The sequence below is a fragment of the Gopherus flavomarginatus genome, chromosome 9 (genome assembly GCF_025201925.1).
Source record: "Gopherus flavomarginatus isolate rGopFla2 chromosome 9, rGopFla2.mat.asm, whole genome shotgun sequence".
Lineage (NCBI taxonomy): Eukaryota > Metazoa > Chordata > Testudines > Testudinidae > Gopherus > Gopherus flavomarginatus.
In genome coordinates, this window is record NC_066625.1 from 32,800,383 (window position 1) to 32,820,036 (window position 19,654).

General features: G+C 47.5%; 1 protein-coding gene across 4 annotated transcripts in view; it reads right to left on the reverse strand.

Annotated features, from left to right (window-relative positions):
• FAM234A (family with sequence similarity 234 member A) overlaps window positions 1-19,654 on the reverse strand; it is a 57,535-nt gene that overhangs the window by 17,599 nt on the left and 20,282 nt on the right. For 3 of the 4 annotated variants that reach the window (XM_050968258.1, XM_050968260.1, XM_050968256.1), the window contains 3 exons: window positions 6,310-6,615; window positions 4,381-4,497; window positions 3,782-3,970 (listed from right to left, as the gene is read on the reverse strand). In XM_050968258.1, coding sequence (XP_050824215.1) covers window positions 3,782-3,970; window positions 4,381-4,497; window positions 6,310-6,598 — 595 coding nt within the window. In that variant the 5' untranslated portion in view covers window positions 6,599-6,615. Of the gene's footprint in view, window positions 1-3,781; window positions 3,971-4,380; window positions 4,498-6,309; window positions 6,616-8,271; window positions 8,387-14,962; window positions 15,057-19,654 lie in introns of those variants that run through there. The other variant, XM_050968259.1, reaches the window with a different exon arrangement.

The window sequence follows — 19,654 nt, forward strand, 5'->3', positions numbered from 1 at the left end:
ATTAAGAACAAATTCATTCAGCTCTGATGAATCCTTAAATGAGCTCGATGATGGCTCCTTTAGACATTAAATTCCATCAAAGGGAGCCAGGGATGACTAGATTAACTTTAATGGTGCAATCGATATTCAGAGTTTTTCAGTATCTCAGGCAACTGCACTGGATAACAAAGGCCTGGAAAACAAGCATGTCAGGCCACAAGCTGCATCATACACAAACAGCAAAAAGACTGTAATGATTCTAGCAACTACCAGGGCCGGCTCCAGGCACCAGCATTCCAAGCTGGTGCTTGGGGCGGCAATCTGCAAGGGGCGGCAGTCTCTGTGTTTTTGCCCCCAAGCAGCGCGCCAAATTGCCGCCGCAGATGGCGGGGGCAGTCCGTGTGCCCTTAGGGCGGCAGGCGCATTTCCGCTGTGGCAGGCGCGTTTCCGCTGCGGCGGCAACTTGCAGCAGCTTCTATGTTTCGCTGAAGCCACCGCGGACAGCTAAACATAGAAGCTGCCGCTGAATTGCCACCACCACGGAAATGTGCCTGCCGTCCTAAGGGCACACGGACTGCCTCAGCCATCCGCGGCGGCAATTCCGCACGCTGATTAGGGTGGCGAAAACTGTAGAGCCAGCCCTGGCAACTACTTCTGATTATGGACTCAAAATCTCTTGAGAGGGAACTTCGCTGTCTATGCTGTTTTTGTGAAGAGGAATTAGGAACTTTAGAGTCAATGGCAGAACAGGAGAAGGAAAAGCGTACCAGATTTCTCTGTGAATTCGGTACCCTTCTTTGTGTGTTATGAAGGGATATTTCCCCCGGAATGAGCTAATTGCGGGGTGGGGGAAACTGCTGATTTTATGGCCTCAGAACAGGAATGCCAGCTTAAGTGGAGCTTCAAAAAAGGATGGAGCATCAGAATTCTCCAATCACAAACATGTTTTTAACCTGTCCATCAAACTATTTCCAGTGTAGATGGGAGAGAGGGCTGGGGAGAGGAGGCACACAGGAAGTTAGAACGAAGGCCCAATGGTATGAGAAGGGGAAAGGAAATGAGGGGAGGAGAGGAGGCACACAGAAGGGGGGAAGAGGAGCTGGGGGACACACAGAGCCCCTGGCTTGAGTTTAACAAAATACACTTTGTGCTGACCATGACCCCCTTCTGGTTTCCCAATTTTCCCCAAAATCAATAGGGTTCTGCTCACTGATGACTAGAAAGTTTGGAACTGAGCGGATTTGGTGTTCCAAAGTTATTACATTACACACAGAGAAATGTCATCCAGATGAACGTCAGAGCTTGCTTTGCATCCAACAAAGTGGGTATTCATCCATGAAAGCTCATACTCCAAAATGTCTGTTAGTCTACAAGGTGCCACAGGATTCTTTCCTGCTTTTACAGATCCAGACCAACACGGCTACCCCTCTGATACTGGACCTTGCTTTGCTTGGTAAAAAGTACAATTATTTGAGCGGCCTTTCCTAGCAAACTAGTAATCTTTAAATATAAGTCTGATACCATCCCTGAGATGCAGAAAAGATATACTGATACATAGAGGTTACTTTGCCAACACTGAAATGCAGCCCTCGTGAGAGTGGACATAGCAGCTGTTGAAAAATATGCACAAAACTAATTCAGAGACTCACAAAGTTTAAGCCCTGAAAGGGACCGTTAGATCTCCCAGTCTGACCTCCTGCATAGAGCAGGCCATTACATTTCATCTATACTGAGCCCAATAACTTGTCTTTGGCTGAAGCGTATCTTCTAGAAAGGCAGCCAGTCTTGATCTGAAGACATCACGGATATGTCTACACAGCAGCTTCCCAGCATGGGCAGACAGACTTGGGTTAGCCCTGCCTGCTTGAGCTAGCACACTAAAAAGAGCAGTGTGGCCACAATGGCACAGGCAGCAGCTTGAGCCAGCCACCAGAGTGTGCACCCAGGGGTGGGCAGATTTGTACTCGGTGTGGCTATGGAGGCACAGGCCAGCCACCTAAGTATAAACCCACCCAACCCCCGGGGGCACCCTCGGGTGGCTAGCCCAAGCTGCCGCCTATGCCACTGTGGCCACACTGTTATTTTTAGCACACTATCTTAAAGAGATCTAGCGCATCTGTCTGCCTCAGTGGTTCTCAACCTGTGGCCCAGTCATCACACAGCTGCAGCCCAAGTGACATCCTCAGGCCATACTAGTAGTACATATATTGCGTAGCTGCAGCCCACATAACACAGAGAGAGCTGCGTATGCAGCCCACAATGGTAATTAGGTTGAGAACCACTGGTTTACCTGCACTGGTGGTGATCATTGCGGAGCCCCACTAGAAACACACCCATTCAGAGAGGATTCCCCATTGACAGCTGCTTTTCGAAAACTGTTGGTCAAACCATTTAATGTGTTCTTTACTGATACTATACAACGCTAATCAGAATGTCGTGCAATACTAAGTAAAACCGCTTACAAAATATTTGGTATATTACAGCTATGCACTGATGCCAGTCAATATAGCTTCATTATATTCCCGTTCCTAAGCTCTTTATTAATGAAATCCAGTCTCAGGTTTTCCATTATTTTGCCTGGTATTGATATCCAAGCTAACCAGCCTCATTACTCTCATAATCCATCTGGCTCTTTTTTAATATTGACAAACCATTAGCGGGATTTAGCTATAAAGGTGAAAAAGCTGCTTTGGTGGTATAAGCTGCATCCACACTAGGAGCACTCTGCCAGTGCAATGTACCAGGACAGGTATAGTATAGGCAGAACACTGGTATAGCCATACAGGCAAAACATTCCTTGTTTACTCTTGGCCTATGCAATTACCAACTTCCAGTCTAGTGGCATATTCATCTCTACCCATCCTAACTAGAGTTACCCAGTGTTGGGAGTGATAACCTTTGTGTTAGAAAATTATCTTCTATCATTTCAAGACACTCTAATGATGTTTTCCTACTAGCTGCAGAAGACCCCCCAGATTCATCCCCCAAACTAAGGTCCCTCAAAACGACACAATTTCTCTCTCCACACATTACAGACTGGTGTTTTGGGAGTAATTCATCCTCTTCTCTGGTTTGATTTGGGCGTTTGTAACAGAGCCCCATGCATCCTTCTGAGCTTTGTTAGTCGGCACATCGATCCATGTACATTCAAGTCCGTGCACTTCTGAGTTCCCAATAAATCTAAAACAGGTAATGGTGTCTAATGTAGAGTGCCTCCCTACACACACACTTATTTTAACAACTTGGTCCTTCTTGAACAGGTGATAAGCAGTGATTTTAACATTCCAATCATGTGAACAATCCCATCAGGTTTCAGGAATGCCAATTATATCACATTTCTCCTCAATGAAAATTCCCAATTGCTTTTGCTTGCTACCTGGACTCCTAGCATTGGTATATAAGCAACTGAACATTTCTTCTCTTCATATCTGACACACACACAACACGCATGAGAAATATTCACAGCTAGGGCTGAAAGTTTCTTCTCATCTCCCCCCAGCATATCTGAGCACTGCAGAGGGATGTTAGGGACTACAGCACAGATAGTACCCAACACGCACAGCAGGACAAAATGGCTGCTTCAGAACCAAATTGGCTGGGAGCATGTTGGTTTCTCACAGCCTTAGCGATGTCTGCAACGTGGATGCATTGGCTATTTTCATGCTGATGAAATACCTTGCATTAGTCTGTACCTTATTCATAAACCAACATACCATCAGGGTTCCCCTACCGCCAGGGGACAGAAGGGATAAAAAGCAATAGCAGAGGTGTGAATCCCCTGTGGTTCTGCCCCTTAGCTTACCTGTGTGAGGGCTGATTGCAGTTAGTAACTCTGGGTTCCCAATGACAAGACAGCCTGGAGACTGAGCCCCACCCAGCTGCTCAATGGCGCACTCCATCCACAGCAGGTCTTCGGTGACAGGCCTCTCCCAGAGTGTGCTGCCGTTGGTGCCCGAGACAGCAGTAACAAAGACACATGGAGCGGAAAGGCCTGAAGAAAGAACACATAGCAGAGGGAAGAGTATTGTCCTCCCCTTTACCTGTCCGTGAACACAACCAGTTCAGTGGGGTAACTTGTCCCCCCCTCCCATCCCCAGATGGCCAGCGTTAATGTTTCCCCTTTATATTCACACTGTCTCTCTCAATTCTCCCTCTTTCTTCTGGCTTGGTGAATAGTGGTTCCTGCTTCAGGACTGACAGAAGACAGCAGCACGGCTAGACACGTGCTGCACAGACATCGAATGCTAGTTCCTTGGGAGATTTATTCCTCATCTCTGTTGAGGACAACTCCATCCACCCAAGGGGTCTCTGTCATCGCAGCATTACTGACCAGCACTAAAAAGAGAAAGCACAGCCCTCACCACTATGCATCTGTTTGTTCCTGCTTAGAGTCACAGTTACCTTCATCTGAGCAGGATCTGTTAAAACTGCTGCTGCCATTGGTATCTTTGAAAACGAAGATAACATCTTGCACTTTGTCTTCGTTCACATCTTCTACAGCCAGAAACTCGTAGGTCACTGCAGAGAGATCACAAACCGGATGCTAGAAAGCAGTGCTTGGATCAACAGGATTGAAGGGCACAGTGACAATGCAGGTAAACTGGAGGAAAATGCATTTTCTTAAAAGCCTGATTGCTGCCCCCTCCTTTGTTCTTTGGAAAAGCAATGCCAAGATAGATCAGCACTTTATTTATACTAGTGTTTAAACAGTGCCTAACGGGGGATCTCTGGTCTAGGATGGGGGTCCCTAGGCACTACCACAAAAATACAACAACAGTTGTATCCAGCAGTAAATATTAGGAAACCTTATGCAGTTAGGGGAGTCAAACAGTTAAGAATTTGATTATCTCTGAAACTGTGCTAATGTAATACACTGCTTTAGGGCATGCAATTGGCTCTCTCTAATGGCTGGCACTTGCAGCTATAACAGCCTGGTACTAGCTCGCCTCTTAGGCCATGGCTACACTCACACGTCACAGCGCTGCAACTTTCGCACTCAGGGGTGTGAAAAAACACCCCCCTGAGCACTGCAAGATACAGCGCTGTAAAGTGTCAGTGTAATCAGGGCAGCAGCGCTGGGAGCGCGGCTCCCAGCGCTGCACGCTACACCCGTAAAGGATGTGGTTTACGTGCAGCGCTGGGAGAGCTGTCTCCCAGCGCTGCCGCTCCGACTACACACACACTTCAAAGTGCTGCCGCAGCAGCGCTCTGAAATTCCAAATGTAGCCATACTCTTAGTCAATGGAGCTCTCCTTTAGGTCAAAGGGCAGAGGCCAGTGCTTATAGTGCTGGAAGCACTGGGTTTGATCTCTGCTGATGTGCGTGATGTCTGTCTAATGTGGCCATGGTTTGTTACCTCAGGAACACACAAGACAGAAGCGCTGCTCCTCCCCTTAAACTGAAGGAGGACGATTGAAGTGGCATAGCAAGCTGTAAGGGCAGAGAAGGCTGTAGTGTCAAAGGTCTGGCATACAATGGAGCTCTACCTAGCTTTTCACAGAAGAGTTCAATAAATGGACATTTCTCTTCAGAATTAAGCATGAGAGTAATTTACAAGAAAGACACAATTCTCTTTCCTCACTAATCCAGTGACGGTAAGATAGAGGTACTCATTTCTGATGGAGGAAGGACCCCGTCACTGCTCTTAAGTCTCAGGTCAAAGGCACTTAAAGAACATTTTAAGTTAAAGTTCAACCACAATACATGTCAATTAAGTAAAAACATCCTCTCAAGCTTTGCCCAACCAAGGGCCAATCTGTTAACTTTCTAGTGCTTGAGCGCAGCACTAATTTGCCTATGTATAAAAGATTTCAAACACCTATCAGAAGGCCACTCCAATTAAGATAGGCCATTGCATATCAAGACCTGGGATATCTGCAGCGCACACTCTCATGGGCATCATCCTTGCAGGCCCTAGATGGGGTAGGCAACCTATGGCACGTGTGCCCAAGGCGGCACGCAAGCTGATTTTCAGTGGCACTTACAGTGCCCGGGTCCTGGCCACCAGTCTGAGGGGCTCTGCATTTTAATTTAATTTTAAATGAAGCTTCTTAAATATTTTTAAAACCTTATTTACTTTACATACAACAATAGTTTAGTTCTATATTATAGACTTCTAGAAAGAGACCTTCTAAAAACGTTAAAATGTATTACTGGCTCACGAAACCTTAAATTAGAGTGAATAAATGAAGACTCGGCACAGCACTTCTGAAAGGTTGCCGACCCCTGCCCTAGACTGAGGCCACACTTTGGCCAGGGTTCTACAATCCTGATTCTGATGAGCACAGGAAAATGAGCGCTTAGAAATACTGTTTAGTCCATCAGACTCACCCGCACGGTCATATTTCCTGTTCCATGTCCTTTGTGAAACAGGCCTCACTGGACACGGGATGATGAACGAAAAGGCAAACACCACAATCAGGCACAGGAATAATGAGAGGAAGAAGGCAGCTGTGCGCCATCGGGAGAGCTGAGACAAGCGGGTGGGCTTCCTGCAGAGTCCTTCTTTCTCTGCACAGTTCTCATGGTTATCTGGAGCTTTCCCATCCTCATTCTTCAGAGGGTGGATCTCTGCTTCCAAGTCCTTGTTATCCATCACAGAATACTCGTCAGAATTCATCAGACAATTTGCGTCACCTGCAGTAGCAGAAAGGATGGTGTTACAATAGACTTCGGAATAGATCAAAGAAAGCAAGGCACAGGATATTCAGGCACTACCTCAGAGCTTCGGATTGGAAAGCACTGAATTATTAACAGTGCCAGAGCAGGAAAAAAAAACTATAGGTGTTAAATAGGAGCTAAGCAAACAATATCACATGGCCTCAGCACAGCTTCATGTGAAACAGGAAACAACGACTAGTATTAGAAGATTCCCACGCTGCAAGGAGGGGAGAAAATGTGGATGAAGAAATATAGCTCTGTTGACATTCACCTGCAAAACTCAGTACGGGATACAGCTGAAATAGGGAAGATAAAGAAGGGCCACAAACACTTCAGTATTCTAGACCGGAGGGCCCTGACAGGAAAAGCGTGCACTGCAAGCTTTTCACTGGCACACTGATCCTTGCCGTGTAATGTAGATTTCAGTACAATTCCAGGGCGATAGAGGCGGAGGGAGACTGTGAGCTTCATACGCTGACACAAATCAGTAAGTCATTCCCTAGTGTAATGAATACAGGAGTTTTCCCAGGAGAGAGAAAAGCAAACACTGAGACATTCTACACAGGAGCTAAACAAACCCATTAACCCCGTCTCTGAGAAACCAAAGGGCACCCGACACTGCTACACACCAGTTCCAGCCTCAGGCAGGAAAGCAAGGGGGTGGGCTAACACACTGCAGCATCTGGGGACGAAGACTCCTTCCCAGAATAAAATGAAAGATAGGAGCTTAAACTAGAGTCAGCCAGTAATATTTGTGGTGCTTTTCTATCAGCAGTTGAATAAATTAACTCAGGCATTAATTTTCCTCCCTTATTCATCCAATTTTATAGACAGTCAAAACAGTATGTGTCAAAGACATGACTTTCTTTCTGGCAATCAGCAAGTAATTTATAAGTAGCACACCATTATTTGGGCAGCTTACTGAAAACCTCTCTTTCACGCATGGCAGAAGAGAGCAGGCAGTGCCTTGCTGGCATTACCACTGGCTCCAGGGAGCAAAGGGAATGCCTGGCTTTATGTCGGCACTGCAAAGTGCAGGACCCGAAGAGCACTAGACCCTTACTTGGGAGCTTCCTACCTCCCAAGTGAACTCACAATCCCATGATTCTCATCAGCCAGTCCCAACCCTCAGTAAAAAGTGAGGATCATAAGGGAAATAAATGAAAAATAGTAGATATAGATGAAAATGAGCTTGGGTAAACGCCTTCCTTTGGGTCTACTAAGGCATCTTTGGTTTCTATGTCTGTCAAAACAGAGTCACATTCATGAGATCAGTACAGCTCATGTGACACGTAAGCAAATAATCAGGTTGGTTTGCTTGTTAATTTATTCTAAAAGCCACAAGTAAAAGCTTTAAAAAAAATCAGGCATGTTACAGAAACCCAGAGCTTAAAACCTACAATCATAATAAAAATCAGCTTTACACCAGGTTAGTTTTCAGGCCTCATTAAACTGTTAGGGGAAAGAGAAAGGAAGAATGAAAAATATAATGTTCCAATGGCCTTGAACAAAAGCTGCACTACAGCTTGTCATAAAAGATTGTTTAAGAGCCAATAAACATGATGACAAAGTCAATTTTCCAGAGCCATGCCCTCAGCAGTCACATGCCCAATTTCTGTCTGAATAATTTACCTCTCCAGGAGTCTCAGCAGCAGATCTCATAGACTTTAAGGCCAGAAGGGACCATCATGATCATCTCATCTGACCTCCTGCCCATTGCAGGCCACAGAACCTCACCCACCCACTCCTGTAATAGATGCATAACTAAGGCTATGATTTTGGCACGGGTATTTTTTATTAAAAGTCATGAACAGGACGCAGGCAATAAACAATAGATCAGGAACATATAAACAAACCTGAAGCCTGAGCCCCGTCACCCGGGGCTGATGCCCGAGTCCTGCTGCCTGGGCTTCATAGGGCCCCCCCGGCTTGGGGCTCCGGACAATTGCCCTGCTTCCTACCCCTTAATGCAGGCCCTGGAAACAATGGCGCACGAAATAGGATTTTTGACACTTGTTTTAAAGGAAATAAGTGATTTGTCATTTTTTTCTCAAATCTAATGCTTTCATTGGAATTTTCAAGAACACAAAAACATCTCTTTGTATCATGGAATCTTTGACCTCCATGACAGAATCGCAGCCTTATGCATAACCTCTGCTGAGTTACTGAGGGCCTCAAATCATGATTTAAAGACTTCAAGTTAGAGAATCCATCATTTACACTAGTTTAAACCTACAACTGACCTGTGCACCACACTGCAGAGAAAGGAGAAACCCCTCCAGGATCTCCGCCTATCTGACCCGGGGCAAAACTCCTTACTAACCCCAAATATGGTGATCAGTTAGACCCTGAGCATGTGGACAAGATTCACCAGCCAGAGAGAGAGAGACGCTCTCACACACACTCTTCAATGTTAAAAGGAATCACATATGGTCATTACGGCCTGAGGCCACTGGTCCTTTGGAGCAGATACTGCATGAACAGAACTGCTTCCTCCCTCAGACCTGGATCAACTCTTATGCTGCATTTTTTCCATCTGGCAAGGGTGAGTAATAAGAATCCTATGTGCCTAATGGCAGGGCCGGCTTTAGGAAGTGCGGGGCCCAATTCGAACATTTTCGGTGGGGCCCTGGCAGGGATGACTTAAAAAAAAAAAGTAGAAAAAAAAAGCCTTTCATTTCTTTCATGTGTTATTTACTTTCCATAACTATATAAATAATAAAATTATATATTATGTACATTGCATCATATATGCTGTCGATTGGTTATTAATGACTGCCGTTTCACATGTGTGGGTCCCAGCTGCTCAATGAGGCAGGTCCCCCCTCAATGAGGCAGGTGTGCAGGGTTACTGGCCTGGGAACTGCAGGGCACAAGTGGACATGGGGCTGGTTCGAGGCAGGGCAGGGGCTGACTGGAGGTAGGGTCTGGCTGCAGGCAGGGCAAGGGGTGAGGGGCTGGTTGGAGATTGTGGGGCAGGCTGGCTTCAGGCAGGGCCGCAGGGGGATGCAGCAGGGGTTGGCAGGGCTGGAGACAGAGGAGTGAGAGACTGGCTGGCTTCAAGCAGGGGGGTGCAGCAGGGGTTGGCTGGAGACAGGGCAGGGTGTGCAGGGCAGGTGCAGGCAACAGTGTGTGTGGGGCTGGCTGGCTTTGGGCAGGGCCACAAGGGTGTGTGACAGGGGTTGACTGGAGACATGGTAGGGGGTTTGACAGGGACTGGCTGTGGGCATAGGGTGCAGAGCTGGCTGCAGGCAGGGGGAGCAGGGCTGGTGTGGGCAGGGCAGGGAGTGCAGCAGAGGCAGTTGGAGCCCCAGCCCTTTAAATTGCCCCCAAGCTCCCTGCTATCCCAGGGCTCTGGGGGTTATTTAAAGGGCCAGAGGCTCCCCAGCTTCTACCCCACCCTGGACCTTTTAAATAGCTGCAGGAGCCCTGGGGAATGCATGGGGGTGGCGGGGCTCTGGCTGCTATTTAAAGGACCGGGGTGGCAGAGGCAGCTGGAACCCTGGCCCTTTAAATAGCCCCAGGAGCCCCTCACTACCCCAGGGCTCTGGAGGCTATTTAAAGGCCCGGACCTCCAGCCGGGAGAGCGGGGCCACAGGGCTTGTTGCGCTCCGGCCGGGGCTCCAGCCAGGAGAGCGGGGCCTCGGGGCTTGCTGTGCTCCGGCCGGGGCTCCAGCCAGGAGAGCGGGGCCACGGAGCTTGCTGTGCTCCGGCCGGGGCTCCAGCCAGGAGAGCGGGGCCATGGGGCTTGTCGCGCTCCGGCCAGGCCTCCAGCCAGGAGAGCGGGGCCAAGGGGCTTGCTGTGCTCCAGCCGGGGCTCCAGCCAGGAGAGCGGGGCTTGCCGCGCTCCGGCCGGGGCTCCAGTCAGGAGAGTGGGGCCGCGGGGCTTTCTGCACTCCGGCCGGGGCTCCAGCCAGGAGAGCGGGGCCGCGGGGCTTGGTGCGCTCCGGCCGGGGTTCCAGCCAGGAGAGTGGGGCCACGGAGCTTGCTGCGCTCCGGCCGGGGCTCCAGCCAGGAGAGCGGGGCCATGGGGCTTGTCGCGCTCCGGCCGGGGCTCCAGCCAGGAGAGCAGGACCGCGGGGCTTGCTGCGCTCCGGCCGGGGCTCCAGCCAGGAGGGCGGGACCGCGGGGCTTGCTGCGCTCCGGCCGGGGCTCCAGCCAGGACAGCGGGGCCACGGGGCTTGCTGCGCTCCGGCCGGGGCTCCAGCCAGGAGAGTGGGGCTGCGGGGCTTGCCGCGCTCCAGCCAAGGTTCCAGCCGGGGCCGCGGGGCTTGCCGGGCTCCAGCCTGCGCTTCGCTCAAGGGAGCAGGACCACCCGGAAGACCCTGGAGCAGATCGCAGCCAGGGACCCGGGGTAAGTTAAAAAAAAAAAGTGTCTAAGGCGCGGGGCCCTCTTAGGCGCGGGGCCCGATTCCTGGGAATCGGGTGAATCGGCCTAAAGCCAGCTCTGCCTAATGGTACAGCATAAGATGGTGCCTAGCCCTCCAATGGAAAATCCCAGATAAAAGGTGGACAAAGCCGCTTCAAATATCTGATTAAAGAAAAGGAAAATTGAGACGGCCTTGTTGATCAGAGGTTGTTTGCATCTGGGTTCCATTTTATCCAAACTAGCAAAGTAAAGTGGGTACAAACGAAAAGACAAGCACACCTTAGCATGGGAAGATCTGCTGGAATCTAACACAACTTCAGTGTTTCTGGAAGCAAACTGTTTGTCTGTGGAGAGCTTACCGCTCCATTTCTATCCCCATAAGAGCCATCGGGGAACCGGGGGTGGGGTGGGGGATGAGGAGGAGGGGACTGCAAAGTGGTGACCGAAAACAAAGGGCCTTGAAGCAGAGGAATGAGAGCACTGAGAAAACCATGGTGCTACCAGAGCCAGTGGCAGGTGCTCACGTGGACAGCCAGTAGTGACTCAGAAGGCGAATGAGACTGGCCAGCTCACCCATCCACCTACTACATTTTATTAGATTTATACAAATGTGTTTTAAGCAGCATAAATCCCTGGCAATTTTTTTTTTAAATAACATCATTTTGTACCAGAATAGAGCTCCAATAGATATAACTGCCTCCGTATTACCACAAGAGTCAGCAATAACTCGGGGGGAGGGATAGCTCAGTGGTTTGAGCATTGGCCTGCTAAACCCAGGGTTGTGAGCTCAATCCTTGAGGGGGCCAGTTGGGGATTGGTCCTGCTTTGAGCAGGGGGTTGGACTAGATGATCTCCTGAGGTCCCTTCCAACCCTAATAATCTATGATAATTTAAAAACCTCACCTTTTTCTACAGGCCCTGTCCACATCTAGTAAATCAACCTGCCCCAGAAGTCAGAAAAAACTGGGTAGTGGACTAGGGTTGCCAACTTTCTAATCAAACAAAACCAAACATCCCTGCCATGCTCCTTCCCTGAGGCCCTGCCCCTTCTGAGGCTCTGCCCCCACTCACTCCATCCGCCCTCCCTCTGTTGCTTGCTCTCCCCCACTCTCTCTCACTTTCACCGGGCTGTGGCAGGGGGTTGGGGTGTGTGGGGGGGTAAGGGCTGCGACTGGGGGTGCGGGCTCTGGGGTGAGGCTGGGGATGAGAGGTTTGGATGCAGGGGGCTATGATCTCTGAGGGTGCAGGCTCTAGGTGGGACCAGAAATGAAGAATTTATGGTGCACGAGAGGGCTCTGGGCTGGGGGAGGGGGTTGGGATGCAGGGGGGTGCAGCCTCCAGGGTGGGGAAAGGGATGAGGGGTTGTGGGTGCAGGAGGTGGCTCCGGGCTGGGACAGAGGGTTGGGATGCAGGAGGGAATGTGAGGTCCTAGCAGCACTTACCGCGGCTCCCAGGAAGCGGATGCCAGGTCCCTGTGGCTCCATGTGCTGCCCTCACGCCTGCAGGTACTGCCCCTGCAGCTCCCATTGGTCATGGTTCCTGGCCAATGCGACCTGCTTACCTTGCACTCAGAGTGCAGGTAGCGCATGGAGCCTCCCTGGCCACCCATGTGCCTGGGAGCTGCAGGGACCTAGCAGGACCTAAAGCCTGCCTTAGCCCTGGGCCCCTGCTGTGCTGCTGACCGGACTTTTAACTTTTCAGCTGGATGTTCTTTTCAAAAACCAGACACCAGGCAATCCTATGGCAGACACAACTTGCTTCCTTGTGACATTGGGTGCTGCACATCCACCAGCTCTGCTGGCCAGAAACTTGACATGGGAAGAGTCAATGCTAGGAAGCATTCCAACTAGGAATGGAACAGAGGAAGGAATGGACTTGCATATAGATTTCCCACTCAGATTTGGCCATTTTGCTGGTTTGCCACTTTCTCCTCCTTGATCATCTGTCTGAGCAAGTGAACCAGGTATCATTTAGTTCTTGTAGCAGGAGGCCCTGGCAATACAGGTAATATTACACTGGTAAGCACCAGGAAGGGAGCCCCGAGCACCAGGACAGGTTCTTGGGATGATTCCCCAGCCATAGGCTGAGCATCCAAGTAGTGCTGCTCATTGCTACATTAAGCATCAACTGGAAGCCCTAGAGTAGCTCAACCCAGCATGTCCGCACTAGGAGCTGTGCTGTTATGCTCCAACCATAAAGCTAGAGCAGCTTCTGACATGATAGAACGCACCCATCACCCATAATTAAACACGCCCCCTATCCTACCACAATAGCAGGAAAGTGGATTCTCCACTGGACTTGGTTTGATGATAATGCCCCAAACCTTTCTGTGAGAAGTTATTTTTATAATGTGATACAAATCACTTCAAAGTCATTTAAGGTTGGACAAGGGTAATAAATTCTGGGGTAATTATACTGACAATCTCAGCAACTTTCCCTTCATTTGCAACAATGACTAACTCAAAAATATGACCCACAGCATTTGTTTCCCTATTTGGGCAGTACTCAGGGCAGGTCTACACTACAGAGTTCCAGCTGTACCACAGTAGCACTTCTAGTGCAGATGCTCCAAGTCAATGAGAGGGAGCTCTCACACTGACATAGTGCTGTCTACACTAGCGTGTAGGTGTGAGGCCAGGTTTACATTACAGACTTATATTGGTATAACTATGTCGCTCAGGGGTGTGGATTATTCACACCCGAGTGACGCAGTTATACCGAAGTAATTCTGCAGTGCAGACCAGGGCTAAGGGCTCATCTTCACATACAACACTACAGTGCTGCAGCTGCGCTGCTCTAATCCTTTAGTGAAGATGCTCCTACACTTATGGGAGAGCTCCTCCCACTGGCATAGTAAATCCACCTCCCTGAGAGGCAGTAGCTATGCCGATGGGAGATGCTCTCCTGCCAACTTAGCGCTCTCTACATGAGCGGGTTAGGTTGGTATAACTACGCATAATCCACACCCCTGAGTGACATAGTTACACTGATTTAGGTCTGTAGTGTAAACCTGGCCTCACACCGCTGGAGTAAAGGGAGAGTTGGAGTGCCCATTTGGAAATCCAATCTGCTGGTGATTCAAATGCAGCTGGAAAGCTCAGACCCTGAAAATGGCAAAGAACAGCCCAGCCCTACCCCACACTGTTTGTTCTTTGAATCACAAAGAAATCTGGTCATTAGTTTTCCAGTCGTCTCTAAACAAACAATAGACCCACTTTCAGATGTTTTCTCCGGTCTTTTAACAGCTGATGTTTTGTCTGCCAATAGTATAGAACACAGGTTACTCCCATTTGCTAAATTAATCCAAAACAGGTGTTCAAATCTGGTTAAGTATGCAATTATGTAATTAAACTCAGCTGTGTAATCAGCATCTTAACTCCCACTGACTCAGACTCACTGCTCAAAAGTGGTTTCTTATTTGAAAAACCATTTACATGCTATTACTTGCTGGGATTCCAAAGTATATGTACCAAAAGCTTGAATGAACAGCAGTTGGACTGTCACTGCTGTATACCATAAAGTAGACTCTCTCAGCCCAGGGGAGCCCCAGGCTAGTCCAAGCAGTGCAGGCATAGAAGAGAAAAGCTCCATGGCCTTGCAGTCAGGAGATCCCCTCTGCAAGTACGCTTCTGCTCCTGTGGGTAGTGGTAGTAGGTGGCTCCCCATGAAGCTCTCTCTCAAGGATGCAGCTTTCTGGTGAGTGAGGGGATGGGGATGGAGGGCCACCAGGGAAGAGGCAGTCACCAGGGGAAAGGAGCTAAAAATGATGACAGAGAATAATACCAAAAAAGAACAAACACGAAGGGGGGGGAGGGAGAGAAAAGGAGACACAATGGCAACTGCGCAGGGCATAGCACAATGGGACAGGCACCAACAAATCCGCACATCCCAAGAAGGGCTCCCAGGCAATAAGGCTGGGAACCAATTCCTTAGCAGAGGATTTCACACACTTACCGATTTAGTCCACGTTACAAACTGACCACCTTCAAACTTCTAAGATTATTCTTCTTTTCAGTGGAGATAAAAGATTAGAATCAGTCACACGTCAAAGTGAAGAAGGGCGTGGAATGGAATGTATTTATATGCTTTCCATACAACAGGGTAGGTTGCAGGGTCGCAGCTGGAAGACACATTCACTCACCGTTGTGGGATTTGACTCTACTCCTCTGCTGCAGCTGCACTCCTGTGATGTAAATGTGAATGAAACGTGCTATTTAAATCACTAAAATGTTTACAATTAACTCTCTGCTTTTCATCAGTTCATCCCCCATCTTCTCTCCAGGTTTTCTTCCCTTTAGTCTTTAAGAAAGCAAGGTACCACTAAATTTCATGAATGACTAATAACTCACTCTGTACTAGGTATAGCTACCCTCCAAGCTTCTCCTTTCAAATTACCTGTAGAGCAGCTGTTGAGCTCAAACCTCTCACTTGTTCTCATGTCACTCTGCTGGATGGATTAGCTCACTGTCCATGGTCTGAAACACTGAGCTGAAACTACCTACAGTAATATCCCACATGATGCCAGTTTTACCTCATCCCTGAACAATGCATCATGGGCAAGTAACTTTTTCTAGATCTGAGGCTAAAGTACAGTTTGTTTACATCTTTCCCAGATGGATAAATCTGTCTGAAACACAACTTGCCATTTTAAGGAACTAAACACAGCGTTTTCACATACCTTAAGGGTGAAACATTTCTGTATGCCAGACAAAATGTTTGAAACTATAAAACGTGATTGACGGGATGAAAAAATAGACAGCTTCCACAAATTGTTCTCTGTGTAAAAAGTTACATGCTCTTAAGCAGCATTCCTTTCACACTTGATGTCTCCCACAACCACCCATGATCTGCTCCCATTTTTTCTTGCGGTTTTGCTACATTCTACATGTGTCTGTGTGGAGCCTCACTGAACTCACTAGGGACCCATCTGCAGAATCAGGGCCTGACTGGGCCAAAGTCTGCTCTGCTGATGTCAGTGCTTGGGGAGCACCAAGTACAGTCAACTTGAAATCCGGAAGAAACTTTGCAAAAATCAAAAAGAATTTTTCCTCTCCAAAAAGACCTGCAGCATTTTAAACAGCAAAGTCACTTTGAAACACCCACAACACTAGGGCAGCACTAAACCTCTGCTCTGAATAGCTATTTGGCAAAAGCCTAGAATTTAGCTTCAGCCAAATAATATTTTGAATACATACTGGAAGCCAAATAGTCACAAGGCAAAACTCCATCAGCCACTTTAACCCATCTCCCTGTCAGTTATGATGATAGCTCAGCATGGCGAGGAGGAGGGTGGTTCTGAGGAGACACTGCCCCTTTTTGGCCCCTACGTGTGGCACGAGTCCCTTCTCACCTCCTTATTGTCAATGTGCATCCAATTGCCATGTCCATCGCCCCCTCACTGGCATTCTGTCTCATCTTCCTTGCAGTATCAGACCATGCCCCAAAGAGAACTCAGGACCCTGGCAGTGCATTAAGCTGTATCTATAGCTTGTCTCCTGTGAGGTTGTTCATTTCTCACTCTTCTCATTTTGCCACTGGCACCAAACTTCTCTTGAAAGCAGCACATATCTCATCCAGGAGACTTATCTTAACCCTCTACTGCAGGTGAACAACATAAACCAGAGAGCATTCAGAGCAAGTGCTTTAAGCTTCTGAGTGCTGTTCCACTTCATATCTTAGAAAGTAACGCATATGCCATTTCGTAAGAGAACAGTCATCCTGTCTGGAACAGTTCTCATTATGATCATGAGTTCAAACTGTGAGACATTTGCTGTTTTTTCCCTGAAGGGTGTCAATGGGCACAGCAAGTTATTAAAAGTAAATAGGAATGTAGCATTAACTCAGCTGGAATATGAGGGTAACTGACTACTGGTTATAATTACTAACTTCTTGATACATCGAACAATCAGATGTCATGCACGCAAGTGCCATTTACTGCCCTGCAGACTATGCAGCTTCAGTCCAATGCCACTTGTTTGGCTGATTAGTTTTTTTAGTGTGAGTGGTCTATCTGTAATAGTCAGCAACTTAACAGTATCTGTACTGATTACTGCAGAAACTATCCAGCTCACACCTCATTCATCCACAGGTGGTGTAATCTGCAATGAAAGCGTAGTGACTTCTCCAAACTTCCCAAAGGTTAAATAGCAGAGGTTTCTGCAGGATCTCTCATTACTAAAACAAGCTCCTTGTCAAAATACACTGTGGTGCACTTATTAATACATTAAATATGATTTTAAATTAAAACTAAAGCTACAATTGGGGGGGGGGGCGTGTCACATGGCATATAGAGAAGGTGGCTGCCTGACTCCTGGTCTCTTCAACTCCCCATCCCACACTAATACTCATCAATTAAGGGTTCCCAGGTATATGAACCATAAATGTCTCTGAAATATATTAATTAGATGAAGGGGACCCTTTTTGTTGTGTTACTGGGGAAAAATCAGTGGGTGCTCTGAACCCATTGGCAGCCAAGCTCCTCTCACCCCCTGCCTCCCCTCCTCCTCCGCTTCTCCCCCGAGCGCACAGCGTCCCTGCTCCTTCGCCTACCTCCCAGCGCTTCCCCCTGGCCGGCACCAAACAGCTTTTGGTGGTGTGGCAAGCTCCGGGAGGGGGTGGAGGAGCGGGAACATGGCACGCTCAGGGGAGGAGGCAGGGCCAGGATTTGGGGAAGGAGTTGGAATGGGGCAGGGCAGTGGTGGGAAAAGGTGTGGCGGGGCAGGGCCGCATGGAAGTAGTGGAGTGGGGATGGGATCGAGCACCCAGGGGAAAGTGGGGAAGTTGGCGCCAATGTTACCATGGATCCAGCTGGGAAAAACAAATGCCAAACGACCCATGCCAGCTAAGGCCAAGGAAACCCAGCTGTTTCTCACACTGGACTTTGCAGCTATGAGGACTTTGAAAATACCAAATTCGATTTTTTTAATCTCAAGACATACATGAGCTTTCTCATGATGTGGGAGAAGTCAAAGCTCGTTTGATCTATTTAGATCATGAAGAAAAAAGAACTGCCATAGAAAAGAAGGAAATTAAAATGGAGAATACTTCATTAAGGCAAAGAGTAATCCGTCTTGAGGAGAAACAAGAAAATATTGAAAACAGATTACAAAAATAATTTGTGGTTACTAACATAGGCATAGTTTGACTTCTATATTTGCAGGGGGGGGCACTCATATCACGCCAATGGAGCTGCATGGGGGTGAAAAATTCCATGCCTGCCTGAGGCTTGTGGGGGGCATTACCCTCCCGACCTTCCCCACAATACACCCTGGGTACTAGGGGTCCTTAAAGCATGGGGAAGGGAAAAACCATCAGTTTGCTCCAGAACATAATCGGAGATACTAGATTTGGATCCCAGTTTGCCTCCCCTGGACACTGAAAGGGACATTCAATGGCAGGGGCCAGCAGGAGAGAGACCAAGAGACCAATAATAACCACAAGCCCACCCTCTTTAAACTGCAAAGATTTAATGACAAAGTTAAGCTGATGACTGCTCCCAGGCAAGAATGAACTCTTAAGTATAAGGATTTTAAATTTTCTTTGTATCCAGACTAGTCTATGAATTTAAGCAAGAAGAGAGCACCACCAAATAGCATCAAATGAGCTCTTCTGGGACCAGATATTACATACATCCTCAAATATCCTACAATCTTCATAATGAAGCTGACACACACACTGTGAAATACTTCAAAACCCCAGCAGACACTTGGCAAGCACTATAGGAATTAAGAGCAGATCGCGCTACAGGTATCAGCATGATCCTCTGATAAAGGAAAATAAATGGAGATTATAAGCCCTAGAGAAAAGGAACTGTGATTGGGAAAACTAGGCAACTCAAATACACATATTTGACATATTTGATATATTTAATAGTGTTACAGGGGTATAATTATCTTTAGTACAGGTAGATAATAAATAGTTTCAATATACTGATATGCCAACAAATAATATATATGTTAATAACTATATTACGCTTATCTCCTTATACTTATAGCTATATTTATAAGTCAACTCATATGTTTATAATATATATGTATGAATATATTGGCACCATAACTGTTTACTTGCATGTTAGTTGTGATATATGGCCACTTGCATATTTATTGTTATGTTTCTACTCGTACTTAAAGTTTATATAGTTTAAAATATGTGTATGGTGGTAATATTTTCAGATTTGTTTGCAAACATATCATTTATGTCACTTCATGTTCATCTTTTTCTATTAGCCTACTGGCATATTTATATACGATGTCCATATTGGTATTTATATACTATATGCTATTACTTATGCATTCGTATCTATGAAGTTATAGGTTTAATTCATTTATACACCTTGGCACATCTAAGTATTTTGGTAAACACGGGTATAGTTCTGGCAGATTCCTAATTAATTCATATTGTAGAGGTGCGGGAAAGGGTGGGTGCAGGCATACACTATGTGAGATCTGAACATGCTTGTACTGGAAATCTGGGATGTCATGGGTAAGGCAGGTAGTATTTGCATGGAGAGGAACTCAGAGGCTGTCAATCTATTGGGCATCAATTAGCATCTAAACAATCACTGATTTTTCATGAATTCTATTAAGTTTTGTTCCTGGAACATACTGGGGGCTTAATGGACCCTCCAAGATAATCAAAATTTTGATG